Genomic DNA, 27,282 nt, shown 5'->3' on the forward strand with positions numbered 1-27,282 from the left:
GTGAAAAGAAGATGTCTAACTATAACTGTACAAAAAGAACATTAGGTTGTTTACAGTGTTCATCCAAGTGACTTCAGCAATGACATCAGTCTATATCTCAAATATACCAGAATAACCAAAAACTCTTCATGGCAGTTATATTGAAATTGTCTGTGGGCAACATGAAACCAGATTTACACTTATTATTTTGATTTGGGAGGAGGTGCTGGCCGTCGGATTGGGGTCTGGAATGCGGGGCCTCCCTGCTACTGCAGATAAGGAGGCGGTCTGCTTTCCTCCACCCCTGAGAGAAGGGTTACATCTCCTGGGTCTGTGTATGGTTTGCCCCTCTGGGGCAGGGGTACACAGACCTGGGATATAGAGTATGTTTGGAGAGTGTGAATGTGTGTACAGTGTCTATTTGTGTCTGTCTCCACGTCAGGTGAGTGCTGAGTATTTGTTTGTGTATATGGGGGTGGGAATGCATGGTTGTGTCTGCATGCGCCTGTTTGTCTGTGTCTATATGTCAGCTTGGGTCTTAGACTCCACCTCTCTGGGAACATCTCAGGCTCTCCGAGGTATGGAGACTTATCTCCCCTCACCACACTCCCTGCCGGTGGCTGATGCCCTCAGACGTTGGTGTATTGGTGACGTTGGTGTATTGGTGGTTCTTGGTGTCTGGGGCTGGGCGCTCATGTATGTACCGGCTCACTCCTGGTGGCCGATTGGCGGGGCCTGGTGCCTGTGGCTCAGCTGTGCCCCTTCCAGGGGTGGGGTGCCCTCAGGTCTCTGGCCCTGAGGCCTGAGGCCCGGTGGCCAGAGGACTTTTAACTGTATTTTCATAGGTTTTACAGCTTTTCCTTTGGATAATTCATACTACTCTGAAGAAAGTAGTAGGTAGACAATTAAGTGACTTTACTTGTATGAAGACATCCGAGGGGTTCTATGTGTAGTTATAAAAAGAGACAGACAAACACTGTTTTTTGTGTGTTTTGTAACTGGAGTGTAATAAGCAATCCACATAAAATATGAAATTAAAGTGATCTTTTTGTTCTTTTCATAAGCGTAATCTTTTTCATCTTATTCAGAATATCAGCTATAAGAAGAGATCAACATGTCCTCTGAGGAGGAGATGTCTCAGACTTCTTCTGCCTCTTCCTCCTCCTCAAACTTGTCTACCTCCCACTTCATTGGAAAGAAGGAGGACATTGTCAAAGCTGGCCGTGTGACAAAGCTGGTGAACGGATGCAGAGATGTGCTGGTCGTGCATCACCAGGGGCAGCTTTATGCAGTGGACGTGCACTGCTACCGTAAGTACTGCTTCTGCTGAGATAATCCATAGTACATTGCAGAGTATATGTTCTTCTACGGCTCGTCGTTGATGTCCATAATGCCAAGTTTTTTTTCACGGACAGATTCAGGTGGTGCTTTACAGTATGGAGACATTGAGGTGAGTTTTCTGCTGTTTATTCTGATTACTGGTGTATATTAAGAAAATCAGTCACCTTTTGACTCGTTTACTGTAAACAGCTGTGCATAAGTCTGACACTCAACCTTTTCTGTAATATCTAAAAATCTTTTGATCTGTGTTACCTTTAGGAGTTCAATGGACAGCTGTGCATCGTGTGTCCTTGGCACAAGTACAAGATCACCCTCGCAGAGGGGGAATCGCTTTACCAAGCTGTGGACGACCCTACAGCCAAACCGCTGAGGACTTACTGGCGCTCCAAGGGTGTCAAACAGCGAGTTCATAAGGTCACTGAGGTCAACGGGGATGTGTACGTGACGCTCAATGACTCCGGCGAAGCCATCGAGTCAGACGTCTACCAGACTGAGAAATACAGGCGCGCTTCACTCAAAGCCAAGCCGAAAGCCAAACCCAAGACATAACCTTTAATGCTTCAGGGACAATTTAAGGAGCTTTGCTCGTCTTCCATCTGACTCTCTGATCTTGTAATAATATAGAAAACATGGTGTTCTGCAAACGTGCATACAATCAGTAAATGTCTGGCATGGTGACTCCTCAGGAACATCTCTATTTTGAAGCTGATACAAACAGCTGACCAATACACAGTTTGTTTTTAGTTATATTTTCTAAATTATTGTTATTTTTAAACAAAAATAATCATTGTGTTTCATTATAACTTTATATGTGAATTTTTATAATTGTTGTTATTATTATCATTGTGTTTTTATTGTGTTTCCTTGTTATTAAACTACCTTAATGGGGATCAATTTTTCCAGAAAAAATGGGACAGTGTGCAAAAAAAGCAGAATGTAATGATTTTGAAAATCATTGAAACATTAACTATTTAACTCAACGTATGATGAAAAATAAAACATGCATCGTCTAATCTTATCTGTTATGCAATAAATAACACAATTTTAAAATGATTCAAAACTGTAACTGCTTATATTGTGAAATCTACAGCAGCAGCTTCTCAGGTAATCAGTTAGTTCAATTAAACTGTTGTGATACTGCTGAATTTTATATATCTAATATATAATTTTCTGTAAAAGATTTAAAAACTTACTGTGTTGTTTTTTTCTACCACATGAACAGGATGATGATCTGAAGCTTGCAAAGAAATATTAGAATTAATTTATAGATGGAATTTCCATCCATAAATGTATTTTACAGACCGCCCTGCCTCCCGCCCTATGGCAGCTGGGAAGGATGGAGAGATTTAAGAACGAAATAAGGGTTGGTTTATATGACGATGAATGTAGAGAATGTATAGACCTAAGAATTTACGCTACAGCAAATGGGCGCTAGGTGGCAGCAGTGTGCCCGGCGTCTGTAGTCTGCTATGAAAAGCCACAGAAGAAGAAAGAAATCGTTTCCTGGAGACGCCAGCGGTGTAAGTGATGAGAAATAATGTGCGTATCCCTGCATATAATTGCTTTTCCTAAACTATCTGGACTTTAATACGCTCCTAGCTGTCTGCGGATTGTTTGAAGTTTACGATAAAGTATGAGCACTAAGAGAAGATAGAGCAGCAGACTAGAAGCCATCTCTTTTTCAAGTCAATAATCCGCCGTGATGGCATCAGGTATGTAGCCTGGCTCATAATGAGTCTTTGCAGTATTTGTTTTATACACTGAGGTGCTTTTTGATTAAACTCTTTCAAAAATGTTGCCTAGAGGACGAAATCAACCTCCTGGTGATCGTCGTGGATGTAAACCCCATATGGTGGGGGCAGCAGGCTCAGCGGGATCCACAGGTATTAGCTGTGATGTCTGTGGTTACTCTGACTCATTAAAGTTTTTCTGAATGTCTCTGATGCCAAACAACGCTCCATGTACCCCTGTGTCCGCCCAGTTCACCCTGTCCAAGTGTATGGATGCAGTCATGGTGATGGGCAACGCTCACATGGCCATGGCTAGGACAAACAAGCTGGCTGTCATTGCTAGCCACTGCCAGGGCAGGTAATTTCATACCATAGTTTCACTGGGTTTTACTGCACAGAGGAATTTCTGAGGTCCACACACAGGCTTGTAAACCATATTAAGAGGAGAATCACCATCATGTGGAAAAGTATATTATCTGTCAGTTCTTGGACTTAAATATTAGGACATAAAAAACAGCAGTCGTCTTAAAATCAAGGAAATACAATATCAGATGAACAAAAACTGATAATCTGTTTGCAGTGCAAACAGATTATCAGTTTAGCTGGTGGGTGTGGAATCCAATATGCTGGTCTGAGTATTTCTTCCACTAGTTTCAGTTTCCAGGAATAAAGTATTGTCTGTTTAATGTTTTGCTGCTGTCGCTGCTCATATGTGCTTTTCTCCCACTCACTTTTTCAGTCACTTCCTGTATCCCAGTAAGAGCTGGAGTGGAGAAGACGGTGGTGGCAATGATGTATCCTCAAGCGGAGATGGAAAATATGAACTCCTGTCTGCTGCCAATAACCTTATTGTCGAAGAGATCAGGAACATAATGTCAAAAAGTAAGCGTGTATTTACGAGGATAAACTCTTAGGTATTTAAAGATGTTGTACAATGCTCCCTAAAGTTCAGTGTATCTCACATGATTTCAGTTGAAGTGACGGGAAATTCAACAGATACTTTGTTGGCCGGATCCCTCGCCAAAGCTCTCTGCTGTATCCTTTTCATGCAGACTGTTTTATCATTTATGACATGCTGTGCAATAATAAACAGTGCATTCAGTGCACGACTCCACAGAATCAGCCAGGAAGTGTAAGACAGGTGCTGGAAACTGTAAGCAGATATTTATATTTATAGCTTTTTTACAAAATTACTGTAATTAATGTCAAATGGGCCTACATATATGTAGGTAGTGCAGGAAAAATATTGTTAATCTTGACTTTAGAGGACATTTAGTGTCTATTTTGAAGAGAAATAGAATGCTATCACTTATTTAATCTTTCTTTTTTGCAATTTAAATTTATATGCCATCGTCGCCCAGAGAATTTGTTTGTGTTGCAGAACGTATGTGATGTTTTGCTCTAAAGTTAAATATCTATAGATTATTTATTTTCCACCAATATTATTTACTTTTTCACCTTAATCCTTTAATATATAGATATTCACCGGCTCACGAAAGAGCTGGAAGGTGATTTAATCTTTATACATGCTTAATGCCAGTTATTGAATGAAGTTTTCCATTTACCCTGCTTTAATGTGTATATATATTTTCTCTCTCTTTTTTTAGTTGGACAAGAGATTAAATCAAGAATACTGGTAATGCCCAAATGTTCAAATATTATGAATGCTTTTGTTTAGTTTTTTTCCCACCTGACTTTGACCCCTCTTTGACGCTTTGCACTGTATAGGTGGTAAAAGCGGCTGAGGACTGCGCTCTGCAGTACATGAACTTCATGAATGTGATTTTTGCTGCTCAGAAGCAGGTAGAATATTAATAGATCATTGTCCTGTATTAACACTTAATTACCCTTTACTTACTACAGCAACTGCTGTAGATGAAAAGTTGGACCTAAAGATGCTTATAATGAAATGCTGTGTTGAAATAAAATAGTTTAAAACTCCCAGAAATAAGTAAAGCTGTTGACACTATATATAAAAACATCTGCTATCACTTAACATCCAAGTAATTTTCATGCTGTTTTTAAGAAATATCAACCACTAATCCTTCTTTATTACACATAGAAGCCAAAATTTACAAAATAGACTTAAATGTTTTATTCATTATGACCCAAACTAACCAGCTGAGTCCATAAATTCAACAAGACCGTCTTTACAGAGGTAAAGCTTGAGGAGCCGTTTTCCCATTGACTTTTATAAGAATGGAAGTGTTTTTGCAGCCAGAGCAGTCGCCACCTGGTGGCCATTAGAAAGAATCCAGGTTTAAGGCACTTGACTTTTCAAACCTGGGAGCCTTCTTCACCTATTATACTATTTATGATATCAACTGAAGTTAAACTAAGCCCAGGTTGTACTTGTCCTGTAATACCAGTTTGTAATATAAAATGGTTCAGTGAGTCAGCGTAATCTTTATTTAGCCAGACAAAGGTAGAAATAGAAAGGTAAAAATGAAACGCTAAATTTAAAAACGTTTTTGTGTTTTAAACAGAACATCCTGATAGATGCCTGTGTGTTGGATTCAGAGTCTGGTCTCCTTCAGCAGGTAAATTCTTATAGCTCTGTAAGGACAATCACCACTTTGCAGTTTTCCAAGTATTTAAGAAAAGTACTTTGTCTTAACACAAATATTTTTCAGTGTATTAACATCTTTAGTGCGAGGTAGTGTGGTGATTATCATGTGATGTGATGTGTGCCCTCTACCATGCTATCGTAACCGTTATATACTCATTTCAGGCTTGTGATATAACTGGAGGATTGTACATGAAGATACCACAGAAAGTCGCCCTTGCACAGTATCTGTTGGTGAGAGTGCAGTACAGTTTCACACGCATTAAGAAGAATGGGGTTGGTTTCATTTGCATCTAACGACAGCTGTTTTTGTTGTCTTCTGAGCAGTGGGTGTTCCTGCCTGACTCTGAGCAGCGGTCACAGCTGGTGCTGCCGCCGCCTGCACACGTGGACTACCGAGCTGCGTGTTTCTGCCACCGTAACCTCATTGAAATCGGTTATGTGTGCTCAGTTTGTCTGTCCAGTGAGTTTGAATTGCTTAAGTCTTTATTACTGGAAAGAGCTGCAGTATGTTTTTTTTTAATCAGTCTGTTTCTTTTGTTTTTAGTATTCTGCAACTTCAGCCCCATTTGTACGACATGCGAGTAAGTGTCAGTGTTTGTGGAGTAGTGCTAATACATCTACATGTGTACATTCTGTACACTTATTTCCATATTAGGGCTGCCACAAACGATTATTTTGATAGTTGACTAGTCACCGATTATTTTTGCAATTAGTCGACTAATCAGATCATGCGTCCATTGGACGTACAAAGTACAGCTTATTGCACCAGCATGCATCTGCTCTTATTTAACTATCATTAGCTATCATTGGAGTTTAATAAACGCAGCCGTCTGCTCCTTGCCATCTAAAATATAACAGGACACCCTAGTATATTCTCCAGCATCTCGCTCTTCTGATAATCAGTTGTCTGCTTGACGTTTATTCAGCTGTGTAAAAACTATAACTTTAATCTCAGCCAAACCGATTTACTCAGAAACAAATAAAATACTGAAAAAGGCCAAATAATAACATTTGTAAGTGATCTAATTGACTTGTATATCATGTTTAGCCTTAGTAGCGAAAGACGGCGGGGGATTTGAAAACGATTGCTCTAGTGAGCCTTGAACCCCGGCTCGCTATCGAGCTGGTGGGTAACAGACGTCTCCGAAAACGTCGGAGCGCTTTTGAAAATATGTGGTGTCTTCATAAACTGAGCAGATATTTGAGGTTTACACAGCTACATTCTCGCCTGAAAATATGTTAAACGTTTATTTTGTGACCCAGAAAGAATAATAAGAGTAATATTAAAACTAACTAGCTGCCGCCATTGTTGGAAACTGAGCAGGGCCGCGCTATGAATTCTAGGACACAGCTTCTTCTTCTTCGAGGTTTAACGGCAGCTGGCATCCTTCTTCATGCAGCGCTGCCATCTTCTGTCTCAGTCCGGTATTACACTCTTGAACCCTTCTACTTATTCCTGCGTCTTTTGGGATCTTACAAAGCTTCAAACGACGCGTCGACTATTAAATTGGTCATCGACGATTTTGATAGTCGACTAATCGTGGCAACCCTATTCCATATGTCTTTGAACATTGGCTTTTTCAAAAATATTTTTTGCCTCTGTACAACAGCACAGTGGATTTGTATCAGGTCTGAAGTGCAGACTGTTTTAATTCAAGGGGTCCAAAAAATATTACATTAACTGTTCAGCAAATACAGCCCTGTTTATAAACAGTCCACCATTATGACAAGGTGATGCATGTTTCCCTGTTATTTCTTGACAAATTAAGGAGAACTTTCTTTGGATAGATGAAACCACGGTTAACTTGTCCAAGAATTATGGGAAGTGAAAAGTATGGAGGAGGAGTGAAACAGATCATGATCTGGAGCATACCATTTATCTGTTAAAAATATTGGAGGCAGTGTTATGGCATGGACATGTATGGCTCCCAGTGGAGGCAAGCCAATAGTGTTGATGCTGTGAATGCTGATAACCGTAGCAGGATGAACTGTGAAGCGTGCAGGTCTATACTCTCTGCTCAGCCAAATACTGAGTTTCACAACGCAAATGGATAATGACCCAAAGCATACTGCAAAAGCAACCAAATAGGATATTCTTAAATGGCTGAATCACCTCAACTCAATACAATATGCTTTTAGCTACTAAAACCAGAGACCCACAAACAAGCCTGGGTGAAGGCCTAGCAGAGCATCTAACAAGAGCAAAAGGAGCATTTGATCCACTGACTGCAAAGGACCTTCATCCAACTATTGAAACTAACCTTATGTGATGTTGTTAGTTTGATCAGTTCATTTTAGGCACCTGAAAGTGAAGGGCTGTGTATAAAGAAGTCTATAATTCTTAAACAGTGCAAAATTTTATTTAAACACCTTAAAGCTTAAAGTCTGAACTTCAACTTCCATTTAAATCATGTATTGTTTTTTTTCTTTTTAGGACTGCCTTCAAAATCCAGCTACCACAGATAGTCAAGCCCAAAAAGAAGAAACTGAAACAACCAATGTGATGGGGGATTTTTTTGTGCTTGTTTTCTCATACTAATACAGTGAATTTAAATATACTTGTGAGGCAGTATAGCCTTATGGACATGTGGAGTAACACCGATTGTCTTCATGTTCACCGAGGCTGGTACTCATGTTTGTAAAAACATAATTCAGACATGACTGAAAATAAGTCTCGTTTTCTTCGTCTTGGGTAAAAATCACTCACCCAAAATTAAAACAGACACCGTTTTGTTATGATTTCATTATTTTTACATTAAAAAGACACCGTAATAAACGTATGTTTTTGTTTCATTTTTACAATAATCGTAATAGCGCTGTCTCCATCGTGATCTCAGAAAGGTTTGGGTGTTTTTTCTCCACAGAGTTCAAAATAAGCCTTTATTAACAGAGTACTGCAAATCACACATGTGCTCACAGTCAGCTCATCATCACTTCAGATAAATAAGTGTCCAGCTGTGCTCCCAACAGGAAATCAAACACTGAACACCATAAAGCTGCTTTTTAAACACACAAATCTAATCAAGGTTCAGCTCCACACTCAGTAAACTCAGCATGACTTCTTGAACAGAGGTGCTTTATTTTCATACATCCTGTTCTGAAAACTGGAATAAGGGATATTGTTCCAAGTTCCCATAAAGTAGTGAAAAAGCCAGAGAGAGTTTTCAAACTTTAAGTGTTAGGGTGATCATCGCTGAACTGGAACGATGTTACATCTGAAAAATACAAAAATCAAGAATAACTTTTTACTTCTTATGGACATGATATGATGAATTTTAAGTATGTGTACTAAAAAGTGTTTTACTAGTGTCACTACATGGCAAATTGTAGAAATAATATGCCAAGAAACAATTTTTCAGCATTTTCTTGGCATTGAGGGCATCACTTGTTTTTGTTTCCAAATATCTATTAATCTCCAAACTCGTACAACTCAGGAGCTGCATCCTCTGAAGGTGTGCACTACATAGGACACAAAACCCACACTGAGCTGCAACTGTGACAGCAGCAGAGGTAGAGTAGTATATTTTTGAGGGATATGAGGGTGAGAGAATAAACCACAGTATTTCAGATGATGCAAGAAAATTAATTATTCATTCATTCATTCATTTTTAAATTTGAAAACTTCTCACAGCCCCGAGCAGGTGTTGGATTTTATATCCAGTAAAAATTTAGAATGGCGTTTTCCCAGATGATGTGATAGGACACAACCTTCGTTGGCAGCATAGAAATGGGAGAGACTTTGCTACAGTGCTGCAACACTGTCAGCCTTTAAAGGATGCATCCCCTGAGCTGGGGGAGAGCTTGAGTCTATATCAAACATGTCATTTTACCACAGCCGTGCACTCACCCCAGCAAACCTCTGCCTGACCATCGCTGTGGAGTCAGGCTCATCTGAACTTTCTGGCCAGCCCGGATCACCGAGACGTGCAATGGTTTCTGCAGAGGAATGTCAAATTAGAGTTTGCAGACTCAAATAACAACAAGGGAGATGCTTTTAAGAAACAAAAACAAAAAATCAAAACATTGCATTCTCTCATTATGACAAAGTTAAATACAAATAAAATCATATGCAAAGTATGACTCCTTATGCATCACAAGCTTCATGCATCAACAAAAATAAACTGTAATGGAATATTAAGAAATGAAGTTTGATTAATTGCCCGTTGAGTTTTCTGTGGTTCTTACCCCTTCACTGTGTTGCACCACAGAAGCAATATTCTGGAGGTTCTGAAAGTTCCCTGAGTTCACAGAACCAAACTCGATCAACTGATCACCGACTCGGAGCCCCTTTTAAAAGAAACAATCACTAAAATTATAGGAGAAACACCCCCCCCCCCAAACAATGTTTTGCAGTACAAACTGAAAACAGCTGCTAGCTACAAAAGTTCACATCACTCACAGCTCCACAGGCAGGTGATCCCTCTGTCACAGCATCAAGCTGTGCAAAAGGTGGAGGCAGCGTAACCTGATGTTCCATCGCCTCCTCCTGGGCTTCTGCCTCATCCCGTTCCCGCTTGGCTTTCTCTCGAGCATGCAACTTGTGTAGGGCTTCTTCTATCTCCGCCATGATGGTCTTGTGATCGTTCTGTAAACCTGAGTATAGAATAAATATCTTAATAGGGTTAAAACCAATCTGAAATCAAAGAAATATAATAAATAATAAGTATACATTAAAACATTAAATAACATATTAAGTAAACAAAAATATATAATAATATACACCCAATAGCCACTTTGTTGAAGACATCTGTTCAACTGCTTGTCAATGCAAATACCTAATCAGCCAATAACATGGCAGCAGCTACACTGAATGTAGCAGGGAGGCTGGTCTGAGTCTTTTAGAATCTGCTGAGACTTTCTCAACCAACCATCTCTAGGGTTTACAGAGACTGGTCAGAAAAACAGAAAATGTCCAGTAAGTGGCAGTTCTCCGGGTGAAAATACTTTGCTGATGTCAGAGGTCAGATGAGAATGGCTTCGAGCTAATAGGAAGGCAACAGTAACTCAAATAACCACTCGTTTAAGCTATGCTGGAGTATCTCTGAACTCACAACATCTGGAACATTGAAACATATGAGCTACAGCAACAGAAGACCACACAAGGCGCTACACCTGTCAACTAAGAACAAGAAACTACAGCTACAATCGGGAGGGGCTCATCAAAATCAAACAACAGAAGATTGGAAAAATGTTTCCTGGTCTGATGAGTTTTTCATTTCTGCTGCAACAAAAGCACGAATCCACTGCATCAGCAGTTCAAGTAGATTATGGTGGTGTAATGGTGTTGGGGATATTTTCTTGGTCCACTCTGGGTCCTTAGTACTGAGTGAGCATCATTTAAACTTCCCACCCTACCAGAGTATTGTTGCTGAACATGTTCATCCCATTTTTAGCACCTTGTTGAATCTATGCATTGAAGCATTAATGCAGCTCTGAAGGCAAAGGTGGGTGCAGTCTGGTGTACACTCTGGCAAGTGTATTACATCTTAGAAAAATAAACGGCATTTAAAATGCTTACTACATGTATTTAAAACCAAATAGAATTATCTGTTGGTGTCATCTTTAAAATATTTTAGTGACCATTAACATGTACTTTTGTTTCATCATGCCTTGGGAACGTAGATAAGTTATCTGAAATACTACTTTAACTTTTAAAGACGCACCGCACACGTGGTGTGTGCGTAAATTATGAGATATCAGTTTGTGCTTTGATAGCATACATCAGTTTTTCTGCCACACAACATAAAGAGACATTATCTGCCACCAGAGATGGGCAGTAACGCGTTACTTGTAACGCGTTACTGTAATCCGATTACTTTTTTCAAGTAACGAGTAAAGTAAGGAATTACTATTGCAAAAATGGTAATTAGATTACTGTTACTTTCCCGTAGGAACGCTGCGTTACTAAAACCGTGGGTTTTTTGCGAGAATGTCTCATGACAGTGACGTAAGCAAGTGCAAGGTTTGTGACAACAGCTGTGTGCAGATCAACAGTGGATAATATATCGAGTGCGGGAGAGAGTATGAGCGTGCAGCGTTTAAAGCGTGGAAGCACTGACCTTACTTTGAGTTTGATTCCATAAAAAGTGACAAAAACATTAGTGTCCGTTGTGCGTGGGAAGAAAACTTCTTTTTACAGCGAAAAAACCCCCTAAACTTCCAAGCAAGCACCGAGTGCGCAACTACGTAATGGGAAATTCACAGAGAAACTCGCGGATTCTTCCACTGACCACCGCAGCACACCTGCACCAGGGTAAACCTCCGCCTACCCAACTCCTGCTTTACAGGTGAAAATAGAGCAAAAGGACCGCTAGTCTTTGATTTTATTTATTTTCTGCTGTGTTTTACTTGCATCTATTTGAAAGACTGAGTGTAAACACACAAAAAAAGAATTTGTGCTGGAATGTGCAGAAAATAGGTTTAAATGTTAAACTAATTTCTTCCAGTCAGTGAATGTTGCATATAATTAAATTTTTGCTTGATGCATAAAGTTAAAAGATTAAAACTTATAAAACAAGTTTTAAAAAGAGATTTTTCCATTTGATTACATTTTGTATGATGGATTATGCAGAAAAAGTAGAATTGGGCTGAAAGATCTATCGCTTTATCACCTCTTCAGGTTGTAAATTGTGTTTTTAAAAAGTAACTAAGTAACTAAGTAATTAATTACTTTTGAAAATAAGTAATCAGTAAAGTAACGGGATTACTTTTGGGGGAAGTAATCAGTAATTAGTTACTGATTACTTTTTTCAAGTAACTTGACCAACACTGTCTGCCACACAGTCAAACACGACATGCGTGTCTCCAGCTGTCAGGGAAACCACTGAAAGCAAACAAACTGCTGCTCACATGAAATGTTGTGCCTAGCCGTCCTAATCTGGTACAGATTAACATCTGCTCGTGGGTAACCCTCCGCATCCACCAAAGAGTCTTCAACTCCGACCCCCTGCTGTAAATAAAAGTAAACAAAGGCGATTAAAAAAAAAAACTTACTGTGACTTAGCTTTGTGCTACATTTTGCTAATAATATGGTCGCCGACTTACGTCTTGTAGGACATCGTAATACGCCTTTATCTGCTCTTCAATTTCATCTTTCTTCTTGATGAGGTTTTTAACATCATCCATTGTTAATTCGGAGTTTCCAGGAATGTTTTCATTTGTCATCTTCATGGCTGCTCCAACTAGTACTTCCGGTGTAACGCCTGTTTCTTCTTCGCTTGTCTTTATTTGGCAGTAAAGCGCTCCGCTGCCCCTCAATGATTTGCTCGTTGTACGAAAACATTTTAGACGATCTTTAAACTGGTATTACTGCCAACAGCACAAATAATAATGAAATTATTGTTGGTCATTGTTATGGTGTCCAAAACAACTACAGCCGAAAAGCGCAGAATTAGAATGAAATAACTAATAATTTAAATGACACATATAGAATTTCTAAAAAAATACCTAAACTGGAGCATTTAAACTTTGGCTCATATTTTTTATACTCCAGTGGAAAACACGTTCACCACTGGGTTCCATCAGTACAAAGACCAAATAAAAAACTTCCGACATCTCATACACAACAGTGATCAATGATTCTTCCTTTTGTGCATCTCTCAGCTCAGATGTTTTTGTCCTCTACCTGCTTCCATCTGAGAAGCAGAGCTGTAAGCTCTCGGGGGCCTCTTCTGTTGTACAAGCTCGTTTGCTTTGGGAGAGAAATACCCTCTCTATTTTTAAGATTAGGTTCAAAACTCTCCTTTTTGATATAGCTCATTGTTTATATGTTTATATGAGACTTTACTCTTAGTTATTATGCCGAGACTCTCTTCCACTCGACTGAAGATCTAGATTAGGCAACAATATTCACAAAAAAAACAAAACAAAACAAAAAAATTAGGTCAACTTATTGCCTGTGTATCCTGAATGACTAGGACCCCGCCCCCCTCCTGATGATGCAGTAATGCTGGTTGTAAATAACAGTTTTGAAGTTGCAAGAGATTATCACTATTTTTGCCCTCACCAAAACTAAACAAAATATTAGTGCGAGGCTTTTTTGAGTACTTTATTTTTCCTGTATACCAATTTATTTATTTTCCAAAAGAGCTACCAACAGTTTTTTTTAATCATATAAGATGCAGACAGTTATTGCTACTAGAATCTCAGCATGAATTTGAAACCTTTCAGTTTTCCATTTATATGATAAAGTTTTGTTTTGTTTTTTTAATTTAAAAAAAGTTAAAGCTTTTAATGGAAATTAGTAAAGGAGGACCAGGTTTGGACTATCAGTCATTGGACTGAGTCATTTCAACATCTGACACCTGTCTGACTTTCCAAAAAGCCAAGTTTCTAAAACTTCTCTGTTGGCAATATGGCAAATAATCATCGGCTTTAGTGAAGGAAAACACCCAAACACATTACATTCAATCATGTGTCACCTTTAATATATTAGATACATACAATCACAGATCTTTAGATGAAGCCCTTGGATTTTTTTCAGAAATCTTTCTAGAGCTGTAAACAACGTGCAGCTTGTGCATGCTAAACATTTTTTGCACCCACGTGCTGAGAACAAATACACAGCTTTCACAAATACACCCCTGACTTTTAGTCAAGAACAGTCACACCAACTTGTCCTGTAGCCTACTTTGGAATTTCAGAGCAGCATACATAAAGGCACAATGGTATAAAACTATTCAAAATTATCATAGTGAATAAGTATCGTAAAGTGTTTGTTCTACATCTGTAAGTGCTGTGTACCCTGAGTGCTTAAATGGTGCATATGAGATCTCTTATTGGAAAATGGAATGTGATTTATTGGCTCAATGCTTAAATTGGAGAGATGGGCAAATAATTTGGACTAAAGTCATTAAAACCTCTGTGAACGTTGTGTTACTGCATGCATAAAGTTTCCTTCATCTTCAGCTGGCTTACAAATGCCCTACTCCTGCATTGGGAGCATGTGCAAATGTGGCACTGGAAAGTACGCTTCATTTGTCCTGCAGCCTACAAATGTTAGTGCTGACGATTAAATAAAGTCAAGTGCCAGATTAGCTCTATTAATAGAAATGCCTAACAGCCTGTTTCCCTCAAACCTCCGTCTTGATCCTCAAGCACCAGCACTGACTCCTCCTTATTATCCTGAGTGGACAACAAAACCTCCTTCTGAGCAGTTATCTCCTTCTGAGCCAGGACAAATTGGCTTCTGGTCTCGTCCAGCTGTGAATGAACTTCTTGCACCCACTTTTGTAGCTGCGCATTGAGAGCATCCATACCTTGGTCCAGCTTCTCCTGCCTGCCTTTGAGGTCTTCTAGCAGGTTCTGTGTGTCACTGATCACCTGCTGCCTCCTGTTTAATGCACAGGGAGTACGCTGACCCAGCATGTAGCCTTCAAACTCTTCTGGACTGAGGCTGAGTGCCGGCCCATCCAGCTTTTCAATGAAGGCCACAGCACAGGACTAAATAAAGAGATGCGGACACCCGTATGAGTTATTAACAGGTCTAACAACACCCTGTGGTGTACGATGGGTGAGGAACTTTTCAGTCAACTCACCAAATTTGTGAAATAGTAGCCGCTCTCTCCTGCCATCAGACTGTGAGGGAGCCCAAAACGAATCACGTATTGCATGTTGGAGTGGAGGCGAGGCGGATTGGCCTTCAGCACCACGTAAACCAGGCTTGACAAGAAGTCATCAGCATTAGCAGGCTCACTGTTTGAGCGGGAAAGGGCTTCGAAGACATGCTGGCTGCATTTGGAAACGCACGCGAGTTTGTCTTGAGGTGCTCGTTTGGCATCCATTTCGATTATGGCTGTGGGAAGAATAAAGGCTGGAACTCATTTCAAATGTTATGACATTGACAAAATATGCCTCCCTTTATCATTAAAGTAACAGTTTTTCATTTTGGGAAATGCACTTTTTCTTTTCTTATGTCAGGGAGTTAAATACGAGGCTGCAGTTGGCAAGCCTGGACCCGTACACAGGTAATATGTTACCAGCATTAAAGCTGCTCATGACATTAATCTTTTGATGCAATTTTTAGATAAGAAAGCAAACAAATGCATTTCCCACCATGTCAAACTGCTCATTTAAGTATTGAGATTTTAAATCACCAGTTATAGCAGGCAGAAAGGGGTCGCCTGTGACAGAGACCTTTTCATCAGGAAAAGGTACGCCTAGCATCTGCGGCGTAACCCAGTTCAAAGAACTGCAAATAAGAGACATTAGTTATAAAAAAACAAAAACACAAAACTTCTAATCCTGACTTTTAACTCAGGATTAGAAGTTCGGGTTTTTTTTCCAAGATGGGTAAAACCAAAACAAAACACAGCTGATGTACCGGATCCTTCTCTGGAGAGCCAGGTCCTTCTGTTCATCATCACAGCTGTCATGGCAGAAAACCCATTTGTGCAGCCGTGTCATTATTAACTTCTCTACATGCTCCATTATCTGAGTGACCTGAGCTTCAGGAAAACCTGAAAACATAAACGGCGATTTAAAAGCCACTTTAAATACAAATATTGCATCATACACAGTTTGGAACAGATCTGTACTCACTGCTAAAATATTCAGCAAAAGACTGATAAAAATCCTGCACGAGGTCTGACTGCTTCTGCACCGGCAGATCCTGCAAAGATGACGTGAATCGATGATCAGGATGCCTCTAGCTCGTGACATAATTGTCGTGTTAGATGCTTAAACTGCTTACATGGTATGCCTCCATTGTGTTGAGAAAAGCTGTACAGCGGGACTGCAAGCGCTGGGAAGGAGGACTCCGAAGTATCTTTAGGAAACCAGTGAAGTCTCCAGGCTCAAGGTTTTCGTAGGCTTTTAACACATTTGCACGGCTTTCAGAGGACTCTGGAGGGACAAATAGTCAAAAGGTGAAGAGGCAGCAAAATCCAAACAGATAGCCAGATAAGCTAATCCAGGGGTGAGGGAACTCTAGGCCTCAAGCGCCAGTGTCCTGCAGGTTTTAGATGTGTCCTTAATCCAACACAGCTATATAATATGGGTAAATTACATCCTTAACATGTCTTGAGGTTCTCCAGAGGCCTGGTAATACTATATATAGTATATAGGTATGTATAAATTGGATGTGTACAAAAGACCAAAACAGTATATATAGTGCATTCTGGTTCAGCAGAAGGTATGGTGGATGTTTATGTACAGTGATTATTAGTAAAGTCTGTTGCCTTATTCTCTGCATTTTGCTGGGGTATTTTTTCTTACAGACAGCAAAAATACTGAGTGAAGGTTAAAACTTTTACCTTCATGGCCTTAATGACAATGTTTAGAGGAAGAATTCTGGCTTTCTATTCAGAGGTGCTGGGTAGTATTAAGTTATTCTTCTTTTTGAGTATTTCAGAGAGACGGGATTGCAGAAAAAAAGTAAAAAGGGCCACCTTGGTTGGTGTGACAGAGGAGGATGCTTGGACAAGGTGAAATGGAGGCAGCTGATCTGCTGTGGCAACCTCAAATGGGGCTAGCTGCTGTAACTGGCTGTTGACCTAATAATGACTTTAAGACAACCACAAAACTAAAGTTTTACCTTGAGGTTTTGGAGGCGATGGGCTGCCCCAGAACAGTCTTCTCACTGTGTTAATTCGACGACCTTTCTCAATGTTTTTCTTCTCCTCAAATTTGGAGAATGTGGGGAGCGTTCCATCACTGCGCGGTCTATGAGGAATGAAAGGATTAGACATCTCTGTCCCGAGCTGAGAGACAGAAAACAAATGGAAGGTCTCTCTATCTGTATTTAGACTGATGCGTTATACCCTCACATATCCAGATGTCATATTAAAGGGCAGTATTCTCACATACATTTTCAATATACTTTAACATAATGAGCAAACGTAACAGCGTGAATAAAGTTTACCTAATTTCTTCTCTCGGGGTTCCAGCGGCCCGTGCCCTCTCTCTCCAGCACTTGGAGCACAAACCCTGCCATGCTGGGTTTCCATAGTAACCACAGGCGTTCTTACAGAGCAGCTCCTCCTGAGAAACTCTGATTCCTCTCTGTTTATCCATCCACATGTCTTTTATATGCTACCTGCTGGACGTACAATTCAGCTTTAGAGCACAAAAAAAGTAAAGTTCCACTATACTTATCATCATAATTCTTATACTTAACTACTCAATATTTGTCTTATAAAAAATGTCAGTAATTTTAAAGAAAGCTCAGTTGTGTGTTTGAAACTATAGCCTGGTTATGCGTACCATAGCCCAACACCCTGTGAAAATAAAAAAAACAAAAAACAAAAACTCAACCAAGTCTCATTTTATGATTCTGGATGACCACATAATGTCAGAATTGCAGTGACGCAAAGAACATTAAACTGAACAACTAAAACGGATAAATATAAGATTGGAAAAATGTCCAAATTCCATTTTGGCACAGGGTCAGAAAACATTAATGCATGGATCCATCTTGCCTTGTATCAATTGTTCAGGCTGGTGGTGCTGTGCAAACTTTGAACCTTAGTGCCGACTAAGCATTGCTTCAACACCACAGCATAACTGAGAATTGTTGCTCACCACTTCCATCCCTCTATGACCACAGTGTTCCTATCTTCTGATGGGACAGACAACACACCATTTCACAAAGCTCAAATCATCACAAACTGGTTTACTGAACACGACAATGCGTTCACTGTACTTGAGTGAGCTCCACAGTCACCAGATCTCAATCTAATAAAGCACCTTTGGGATGTGATGGAACGGGAGATTCACATCATAGATGTGCAGCTGACAAATCTGCAGCAACAGTGTGATGCTGTCATGTCAATATGGACAAAAATATCTGCGTAATGCTTCCGGTTCAATGCTGAATCTATAGCGTGAAGCATTAAGGCCAATCTGATTGCAAAAGTGAATCCAAGCCGACACTAGCAAGGTCTACTTAAAGTGTCCAGTGAGTGAAAAATATCCTAAAATATCCTAGTATCCTAAGACGTCTTATACATTTCTATGGCGCTGAGAGTTAACTAACCTTTTCGGCAGTATCGAGTACTATTGCAAAAAGCTATAGCCTCGTGGTAACATTTTATTCAAAACTTTTCAATGAAGGCATAATGTCTAATCCCCGAGTGTATAAGAGTTGGGTGTTAGCCGTTAGCATCTCAAGCTGGAGCGGCTGACTGTCAGCTGAGGGGGATTGGCGACAAGAACCGCTGGCTAATGCTAATGCTAGTACCAACTAAAAGCGAGTGACCAGTCAATCATTAAATCAGTCACCAAAACCTCGTTTTAAACACAACCGTCAGTCTCACCTGTCAGCTGATAAAACCATTACCAGCCCCAGCTGTTATCTTTTCAAAGCGCTCCTTTACTTTCTGGAGTCGTCACAGTCACAAACGCTTCATACTGATAACGAGAACCTTTCAGACCTCAGTTGAAGACATTTAGTAAGAAAAAACAAAAGGCTAAGAACAGGTAGCAAACATTAATAACGCCCAGTGGCACGAAACAGAACCAGAAAGTCCGCCGCTTCTAAAGCCGTGCAACCGGAAAAACCATCCAGAAGGAAACCGTGAAAGTACAGGTATTTGGACACCGTGTCGACCCTTCAAAGTAAAAGCTTTATATATACCAAGCATCTGTAGATTTCAAAATAAAACATATTTTTGGTTAATGCGATCTCGTATTATTATAGTTAATAACCACATAATCTTGTCTATCGTGGCTTTTATCTTTTAAAAAAAATACATAATCAAATAATGGAATAATTGTCAACTAATCAAAATTACAAAAATATTTAAATACATAATTATTTTATTTAAAAACATATTTAATCATGTCACTATTTGATTAAATATGATACAGTGCATCGTGAGTTTATTTTATCTGTCAACCTCACAGATCATAAATGTCAGGGGGCAGGGCTAAGTGAACTGGTTTGTGTTTGTATAAAACAAGCAGCGGTTAGTAGATCACCCACAGAGCTTTCCAAACCAAATCTATCCCATAAGGGCATATATGACAGCTTTGACCACTCAGTTTTTATTGGGTTTCTTGCATGGAGCACTGTTCAGAACCTGTGATACATAAATTAGAACTGGAGCAACTATAATAATTTTTATTTCATAATTTTTAAAGGCAATTTAATTTTTTTTGTTGGCAATTGTTTTCATTGGAATGTCTATACTAAACTTATTTAGGACATTCCTGGCTTACTATGAGCACCAAAGAAAGTACAATGTTTATTTTTTTGACAGTAATTATCCTATAAGTAATGTAACAATTACAATAAATAAACATATTAAATGACCAGAAAGATCCTCCTGGTGTTTTCATATCGAAAGGAAAGCATTTTCCCCCACGTTTAATGCTTTCGAGTGCTTTTGTGACTATCATGCTTTTAATTTGAAAAGGCTCATCCGTTGATGTTCTGTAACTAGGTAACGAAACGCTTCCCTCCAAGTAGCGGCCAGACAGAACAGACAAAAACTTTTGGTAGGAATAAAATTAAAAAAGAGCAAATATCGAATAGAGCTTAAATGTGTTGTTTTTCTGTTACTATTTGGCCTACAGTTAATTTAGGGCAAGGATAATAAGGAGAAGGCTTATATAAGTACCAAAAGGTAAGATTAATCATAATGGAGCCACCCACAAGCTATGAAGCTGAAAACCACCCAGTAGTGGGACAAGAACAGGACAGGGGAGAAGCAGGTAAGGATAAAGAAAAGGAAAACTCTGACATACCGAGGAGGACTGGGCAGTCTCAAGTCTACACTGCAACTAGAGACACACTTTTCTCAAAGAAGACAACTGATGCTGAAGCACATGTACTGGTAAGTATGTCCCAGTCAGTGTTTATATTTGAGTGTAATTTGAAAGTATTTGTCTGTTTTACTTCACATATTCTTGGCAATACCCTAAACCTGTCCTTCATCCAGTCACTAGATTTCATCTGTGGCATGAGCCCTGCTCTTCCCGTTTTCACTCTGCAAGACCAGGATGAGCTGGTTTTGCTCTATGCTGCGGCTCATGTTGGGATTATTTACAATCACACCTCAAAGTCCCGGCACATGCTTAAGGTAAAAATCACTTCAGCTTTTTGAACAATGTAAGAGTAAGTCATTGCTTTAAGTTGCAATAAACAGTCTGAGAAATCAGATCATGTTAGCCTGGGTTTTCATGTTAAATGTTCACAGTATATATCTTTTCATAACAGGTGTGCAGATTTATATATTCTCCTTAATGTCTTCAGGGGCACTCCCACTCCATTTCATCTATGTGTGTGAGTGAAGACAGACGCTGGATTGCAACAGCAGACCGGGGACCAAATGGCATGGTGATCATATGGGACTCCTACTCTGGGTATCTCTTCATTCTTCACACATTGAGGCATTTTCACTGCATTAACCTTGCTCTCAATGGTAACCACCTATATGATAAATGTTACAGTATTCCTGTGAACACGTTGTTTGACTGTCACCCTGACGCCGGTGTCATAGCAATAGCGTTTTCAAGCGACACAAAACATCTGGCAACACTTGGAACAGAAGAATTTCAAGTAAGTATGGCAGCTCAGGGCTGTCACAATATCAAATTTCCACCGAGCTATTGTGCTGGCAAAAAATACAAATAAAAAATAAATCACTGTAATCATAATATGTGTATGGAAAATAAAAAATGATAGCAGCATCAGTAAAATGTATATAAATTAATCACTCTTTTTTAAATTTGTTTTTCTAATATTTCAATGAAACTGCATTTTAGTCATTTTAGGTCATTTTTTAAAGAGTCATATCACCATGTGGGATTGGCAGTCATATGGAAAAGAAGGTTTTGCAGGACGGTTTCTGTGAAAAAATAAGTACACCCCATGAATCGGTGGCTTTTAGAACCACCTTTAGTAGCAATAACCATTTTCTGTATGACTTTATCAGTCTCTTGCATTATTGTGGAAAACTTTTGACATTGAGGTTTGTGGGTATTCATTTATTCACCACTCTCTTAAGGTTCCAGCACAGCATTTTAATCAGGTTGAGGTCTGGACTCTGACTAAAAACTTTGACCAAACTTTTACATTATGACCTAAAATCTCCACTTAGGTCTCATCTGTCCAAAGAACATTGTTACATAAGTCTTGTGATTTGTTCGGATGCAACTTTGCAAAACTAACCTGTTTTGCCATGTTCTTGTTAGAAGAGAAGAGGCTTTATCACGACAGCCCTTCTAGACCAGCCATACTTGATCAGTCTTTTTCTAATTTTCTAAATATAGCATTTATCATGCAAACCAAGGACTTTAGAGTCTCCGATGTAGCTCTTGAGTTTTTTTGCAGTTTTTCTGAGCAGGGGTGGATTTGCTGAGACATCCATTCCTGGAAAGACTGTGAGACTGTATTAATACAAACCTAACCTGAAAGTTCCAGACCAGCAAACTGCCAAAACTTCTCCTGTTACAGAGGTGCTCACACCAGCAAAGATTATTAGATTAGATTTACATTTCATATTATATCTATATTTCTACATTTATCTGTCTATATTTACATAATATCTCTATCATCACCTGGCTGCTAAAGCAGTAAGTGTGCACTTTCTTTTTCACATGACTGCAGCTGGTCAAAAAAAGTTATAGCGCATGCAAGGTCTCCCTTTTAGTTACATTTTACCAGACTAATCTTCTAGCCCTGTTATTTCCTGGTCAAAAGAAATGTCTAATATAGTCAAATTTCAACATTTGTAAGTATAGACTGTGAAATGTTGACAGTTTGGCCATATCGCAATGATGAAACAATTTTAGTGAAAAAGTGAACCAAATAGTGCGATTTTTGACCCCCTCCTATGCAATCATGAGGCGTGTAGCTCAGAGAATGCTGCTGATGTGGAAGGTAACATTTTGTATGGCTTATTTAAATATACTGCAGCTATTACACAAAAAAAGCTGATTCTGAGGATGTTTTGTGAGAAAACTTTACACATTGTATGCTGTCCTTTTCACACAAAATGGTGTAAGTCAGTTATTTAACCAGAATTGTCCAAACGTATACAAAATTACAATTACATAGTTATTTATACTATAATCACATTTTATTTTACATATAAGAGTTACACTGACACCCACAGTTTAGATACACCTAAAAAGAAAAGAAGTTACTGCTGAGATTATGAAACATGCTCTTCACGAAAAGGGAAATTTTATATTAAGCAACACTTCCTGGTCTTAGAAACACTTACATACAAACACAATAGGACAAACAGTGCCTGTATGGTAAAAGCAAACTTTTCATGAACTGACAATCTGCTTAAATTATATGGCGATCTTTTCAGCGTGTGTGCATTTGGGACTGGACCAATGAATCAGAACAGCCTTTGTGGTTTACCGAGCTCAATCCTAAATATGGTTTTCAGGTAAATATGCTTTCTCACTATGTGAATAGCACCATTGCTTTATGGAAACGGCACTGTGGTGAACAGATGTTGAAGTGTTAAGCTGTTTTTCAGGATTACATCATGTTTAGGCTGAAGAATAGCTCTCAGCTGCTCAGCAGCAGTGAAAGTCATGTGTTATTCTACAGCAGCGTGAGTTCAGCTGTTCAGTATTTTTTATTTTTTTTAAAGCGTAGTACAACGTTTATGTATTTATTGTGATAGTGATAGACTCATCCTTTTTCAGGCAAGTGGAAGTCTGCAGTACACTGACCTGAAGTTCAAGAAGGTGAAGATAATCTTCTAAATTTGAAGTTGTTATTAAACTGTCTGTCTCATTATGTAACTGAATATATTGATTTGTGTTCTGGTGTGTTTTGCCATTACAGTTCAATAAGGAAACCAGTGGTGCTGCTGAATTTACTTTGGACCGTTCTGAAAATTTTGGTGTGGCAAATATGTCTCTCAGTCGGTCTGTGTTTCACTGGGAAGAGCCTAAGATCTTAATAGCCTCTGGAGGTGGTGTTGTTGAGTGGCTTGTGAAAGAAGACACGGCCAATCGAATCAACCTCCAGCAACAGCAAATCACTGTTCTGGCCGTCACCGACAGGTGGGCACAGCAAGAAATATTGTCTGTTGTTGCATGTGAGTTGTGACCTGCATTTACCGGTTCCTAATCTATCTTTGTCTGTATGCTTGCACAGCTGCATCGTAACGTGCAATACTGAAAGCCACATCTGCTTTTACAATGGCAAATTCACCCTGCTCGCTTGGTACACTGAATTAAATCTGGATGCCATTGTTTCTATTTCATTTTCCAAAGAGTGGATAAGGAGGCAGCAGGAGTACAGACTGGATTCCAAACCCTTAATTACCAGGTATACAAATTTACTCTACTACAGTGTTCAGCCTAAAGAGCCACTGAACCAGTAGATCAGACTTTTACTGGCCATAAAAGAGACACCAGTCTGATTACTTTCTATACTCAAGTACATAGCAAATATTATTGGTAGATTTATATTTTATATTATAAATCTAAAGCTTGATGCACTGTAGTAACCACTGCTTCCCTTTTTAGATTCAGCCCTGTACGTTGCAGGTACCATTGCTAGAGAGAGATGGATTTATTTCTGTCAGCACTCAGCAAAAATACAAGATAGACAGACAGCTTCTATTTTACCTACTTCTCCTTATATGAGTTTGTGGTACTGCTATGTTTAACAAACTTGTGGTGGACAGGAGCAGACAAAACTGTGGCTTATTTTAAAAAACAGCTGAAAAATTCATCAGTTTAGACAGGCGTTTGGGTAATGTTTTTGTGTAATATGTTGTTTTTTTTTTGTCTGATGTATTTTTACATTCCCTGTAAAGTACTTTGTAACAGATTCCTGGCTTTAAAAGTGCTATGTAAATAAATTTTACTTACTTACTTTACTTACAAAAAGTTCACTTTTCTTCTTTTAATTTATGTGCAGAGGTAGTTTAAAGAGATTAACCTGTTAGCAGTCGGACGTACCGCCCACGGTACATTGGATGGTTTAGGGGACTAATTGTAAATATGTAGGACTGCTAAGGGGTTAAAAGAAAATAATACTGAGCATCCATTCATGTTCACAGAGGAATTGATCTGTGCTGGCCAATCAACATAGGCCACACACTTTTTTACTGGCTCAAAGCCATCAGGACACTTGCTATGTTGAACCCGATACTATATCTTCACGCTGAACTGTTTTACACAGCATAATGAAAATACAGATTATACATTTTTAGGCAAGCTGACCTGTCTTTTTCTGCAGGAACTTCACTGTGACCACTGTCAGTCACAGAGTTGTGCATGTGAACGCAGAGAGCCTCATCACTCGAATTGTGCTGGACGAGGATTATGAGCCTATACATGCACTGACATGCCACCCCAGTCAGTCAGCTGTGGTCACTGGCAACCACGGAGGCATTTTAGAAATGTGGGACTATAGCAGCAAAGTACGCAGTGGTAGAAAGGTCTTTAACACAGAGAAGCAGATTCAGTGTGTCACATTTGACCCTAAAGGTAAGGTCAGACTATGTTTAAAAAGAAAAGTGCTTCCATATCCTCAGTGTGTAAAAGCTGCTGTTAGATTTTGTTTGTCACATTTCATTTCTAAACAGGATTATATCTGGCTGTTGGTTTTGCAAGTGGAGCTGTTCACATACTGAATGCCAGAACCTTAGAGAGTGAACAAGAGGAAGCTTTACATTACACCAAAGACAGCATCCAACTCATCACCTTCTCCTCAGACTCAAAATATCTCGCCACTGCGGTGAGTGAGAGAACTGTGTGGATTGGAATTTGTTATAATGTATTGAGTTTTGTTAGAGCTGTCATTGTTACAGAAACATTTTTTGTTGTTGTTGTTGTTGTTGTTGTGAGATGATTTATGATTTGCGCGTCTGTCAGGATGCTGGAAAAGCAGTGTCAGTGTTTCACTTGATCACCAAAGAAGGCTCTTTACCTCAGTGGATGCATTTGGGTAGGATCCACTCTCACTACAAGCCCATCAAAGATCTTCTTTTTGGGGTTCACCTGGACAGCACCCAACCCAGACTACTCTCTCTGGGAATGGACTGCCAACTGGTTAGTCTACCTGGTCTAAGTTGCAGCACTCTTGTCTACTTCACTGTTTTGTTTTTGACACGATAATGGTACACGCAAATCTCTGTGCTTGTGTGGAACTGAATAAAAGGTGGAGTACGACCTGGAGAACAGCAGCATGGACCGGCTTGTCATCTTAAGCTCGGAGCGCATTGAGCAAAGCGGCGTGCCAATGTGCATGACTTGGTATCCTCCCCTAACGGCAGAGCAGTTTCTCCTCATCATCACAGATCAATATAAGATGAGGCTTTTCAACAGCACAACAAAGATGTGCAGGTCTGCAAAATACTGTAACAAGATCAGTCAGATGTTGCGTCACAGCAAAATACTCACGCATCTCTATTACATGTTTTACAAAAACAGAAAGACTCTTCAAGGCCCAACATATGGCTCTCCAATTAAAAAGATAGTTGTTCTTCCCAAGTCTGAAAAAGCTGATACAAACTCATATTACCTGGCGTTCATCACAATGGAAAAGGTCAGTGTTTGCAGTATTTTACTGACAAATGTTTGACTTTCACTTCCACCAAATGGTGTGTCTTGTTTAAATTCCTGCAGTCGACTGAATACAGAAGTTTTTTGTGTCTTTCTTTTCTCTGATCAAATTGTCATCACATTGACAGTGATACTGTCATGAAGAGTATTTTGTATTTTCTTTAGTTGGGTCTCCAGATTCTGCCACTGGATGGGAACCCCTACAAGTCGAATGCTTTGATCTGCCATTCAGCAGGAGTGTCTGCGTTTGCCTGCTCCTATGATGGCAGATTCATTTTCACTGCAGGAGGAGCAGACTGCACAGTCCTCTCATGGGAAATAAACTTGAAGTATGTTTTTTTTCTAAATAGCAACCTTGTAATCAGTCGAAATGAAAGAGCAGTATAATGATGTTTCCTGAAATCTGTCTCCTTTCCTGTGATGAATGTAGTGTACTTGAGGCAGCAGCCGCTTTGGGCGGAAAGGACATGGTACCTTTTTACAATCTCTTAGAGGGAGGACGAGATGGCAAGTTCTACAGAGTGAGTAAAATTTTTCCTTTTTCTGCTGAGCTTTAAGTAAACAAGCATAGCATTATTCAGATTTTTTTTAGACTGAAACATGTTAGAGGCACACTTACTCAAGTGCTTGTTAATGCAAATATATCAGCTTGGATATGGCAGCAGTGTATGTAGACATGGTCAAGATGATGGTCAAGGCACCCTGCTGAAGGCCAAACTGAGCATCAGAATGGGGAAAAAGGTGATTTAAGTAACTTTGAACATGGCATGGTTGTTAGTGCCAGATGGGCTCATCTGAGTTTTTCAAAAACTGCTGCTCTGCGAGTATTTTCCCACACAACCAATTCTATGGTTCACAGAGACTAAATACCCAGTGAGCGGCAGTTCTCTGGGGAAAAAATGTGTTGCTGATTTCCTGAGTCAGAGGAGAATATCAATACTGCTTTGACCTGACAGAAAGGCAACAGTAACTTAAATGACCACTTCTTGCAACGAACGTATGCAGAAGATTAACTCTTTGAAGCAGATGAGCTACAGCAGGACATCCCAATCATCTCCCAGTGTCACAGTGGATCAGGTCAGGAGACAACTGAGGAAGCTTTGCTCCAGGAAGGCAGCAGGCCCAGACAAGGTGTGTCCGAGGATGCTAAAGGCGTGTGCTGCTGAACTTGGGGAGCCG

The 27,282-nt window shown here is 39.5% G+C and overlaps 5 protein-coding genes across 8 annotated transcripts in view; 3 read left to right on the forward strand and 2 right to left on the reverse strand.

Annotated features, from left to right (window-relative positions):
- Positions 1 to 2,394, forward strand: part of LOC102192063 (Rieske domain-containing protein-like) — a 6,992-nt gene extending 4,598 nt beyond the window's left edge. Inside the window, exons 2-4 of the mRNA XM_005722088.1 lie at positions 1,068 to 1,289; positions 1,395 to 1,429; positions 1,579 to 2,394. Of these exons, the coding sequence (XP_005722145.1) occupies positions 1,094 to 1,289; positions 1,395 to 1,429; positions 1,579 to 1,869 (522 nt within the window). The 5' untranslated portion in view covers positions 1,068 to 1,093 and the 3' untranslated portion in view covers positions 1,870 to 2,394. The remainder of the gene's footprint in view (positions 1 to 1,067; positions 1,290 to 1,394; positions 1,430 to 1,578) is intronic.
- A 360-nt stretch (positions 2,395 to 2,754) lies between these two features.
- gtf2h3 (general transcription factor IIH, polypeptide 3) lies at positions 2,755 to 8,395 on the forward strand. 2 transcript variants are annotated; one of them, XM_005722090.1, is made up of 14 exons: positions 2,755 to 2,840; positions 2,920 to 3,032; positions 3,124 to 3,203; positions 3,302 to 3,408; positions 3,790 to 3,932; positions 4,023 to 4,085; positions 4,529 to 4,558; positions 4,658 to 4,686; positions 4,779 to 4,853; positions 5,537 to 5,590; positions 5,782 to 5,850; positions 5,944 to 6,079; positions 6,164 to 6,200; positions 8,054 to 8,395. In XM_005722090.1, exons 2-14 carry the CDS (start codon positions 3,023 to 3,025, stop codon positions 8,121 to 8,123), a joined length of 903 nt encoding a protein of 300 aa, XP_005722147.1. In that variant the 5' UTR covers positions 2,755 to 2,840; positions 2,920 to 3,022; the 3' UTR covers positions 8,124 to 8,395. The 2 variants fall into 2 exon arrangements, with proteins under 2 accessions (XP_005722147.1, XP_005722146.1); XM_005722089.1 differs by having other exon boundaries at positions 2,755 to 3,032.
- An 85-nt stretch (positions 8,396 to 8,480) lies between these two features.
- Positions 8,481 to 12,865, reverse strand: psmd9 (proteasome 26S subunit, non-ATPase 9). The gene is made up of 6 exons (XM_005722091.1): positions 12,664 to 12,865; positions 12,469 to 12,568; positions 10,019 to 10,212; positions 9,805 to 9,906; positions 9,467 to 9,555; positions 8,481 to 8,834 (listed from the first exon to the last, which is right to left on the reverse strand). Exons 1-6 carry the CDS (start codon positions 12,787 to 12,789, stop codon positions 8,807 to 8,809), a joined length of 639 nt encoding a protein of 212 aa, XP_005722148.1. The 5' UTR covers positions 12,790 to 12,865; the 3' UTR covers positions 8,481 to 8,806.
- Positions 12,866 to 14,022: 1,157 nt separating this feature from the next.
- On the reverse strand, positions 14,023 to 19,152 carry LOC102193127 (rab5 GDP/GTP exchange factor-like). 2 transcript variants are annotated; one of them, XM_005722092.1, is made up of 9 exons: positions 18,873 to 19,152; positions 17,480 to 17,653; positions 17,153 to 17,280; positions 16,310 to 16,461; positions 16,159 to 16,228; positions 15,941 to 16,076; positions 15,714 to 15,808; positions 15,156 to 15,412; positions 14,023 to 15,060 (listed from the first exon to the last, which is right to left on the reverse strand). In XM_005722092.1, exons 2-9 carry the CDS (start codon positions 17,635 to 17,637, stop codon positions 14,674 to 14,676), a joined length of 1,383 nt encoding a protein of 460 aa, XP_005722149.1. In that variant the 5' UTR covers positions 17,638 to 17,653; positions 18,873 to 19,152; the 3' UTR covers positions 14,023 to 14,673. The 2 variants fall into 2 exon arrangements, with proteins under 2 accessions (XP_005722149.1, XP_005722150.1); XM_005722093.1 differs by having other exon boundaries at positions 17,480 to 17,656.
- Positions 19,153 to 19,996: 844 nt separating this feature from the next.
- The window catches only part of cfap251 (cilia and flagella associated protein 251), an 11,438-nt gene continuing 4,152 nt past the window's right edge, over positions 19,997 to 27,282 (forward strand). For both annotated transcript variants that reach the window (XR_001290540.1, XM_005722094.1), the window contains exons 1-16: positions 19,997 to 20,393; positions 20,499 to 20,639; positions 20,813 to 20,922; positions 21,010 to 21,118; positions 22,881 to 22,961; positions 23,055 to 23,132; positions 23,227 to 23,268; positions 23,369 to 23,589; positions 23,684 to 23,857; positions 24,776 to 25,026; positions 25,125 to 25,276; positions 25,414 to 25,590; positions 25,700 to 25,884; positions 25,972 to 26,086; positions 26,269 to 26,432; positions 26,534 to 26,624. Coding sequence is in view for 1 of the 2 variants with exons in the window: in XM_005722094.1 (XP_005722151.1) it covers positions 20,199 to 20,393; positions 20,499 to 20,639; positions 20,813 to 20,922; positions 21,010 to 21,118; positions 22,881 to 22,961; positions 23,055 to 23,132; positions 23,227 to 23,268; positions 23,369 to 23,589; positions 23,684 to 23,857; positions 24,776 to 25,026; positions 25,125 to 25,276; positions 25,414 to 25,590; positions 25,700 to 25,884; positions 25,972 to 26,086; positions 26,269 to 26,432; positions 26,534 to 26,624 (2,286 nt within the window). In the remaining variant the exon portion in view is untranslated. The remainder of the gene's footprint in view (positions 20,394 to 20,498; positions 20,640 to 20,812; positions 20,923 to 21,009; positions 21,119 to 22,880; positions 22,962 to 23,054; positions 23,133 to 23,226; positions 23,269 to 23,368; positions 23,590 to 23,683; positions 23,858 to 24,775; positions 25,027 to 25,124; positions 25,277 to 25,413; positions 25,591 to 25,699; positions 25,885 to 25,971; positions 26,087 to 26,268; positions 26,433 to 26,533; positions 26,625 to 27,282) is intronic.

Source organism: Pundamilia nyererei, unplaced genomic scaffold (assembly GCF_000239375.1).
Source record: "Pundamilia nyererei isolate P.nyererei 1_Seehausen unplaced genomic scaffold, PunNye1.0 scaffold00006, whole genome shotgun sequence".
In the NCBI taxonomy this organism is placed as follows: Eukaryota; Metazoa; Chordata; class Actinopteri; order Cichliformes; family Cichlidae; genus Pundamilia; species Pundamilia nyererei.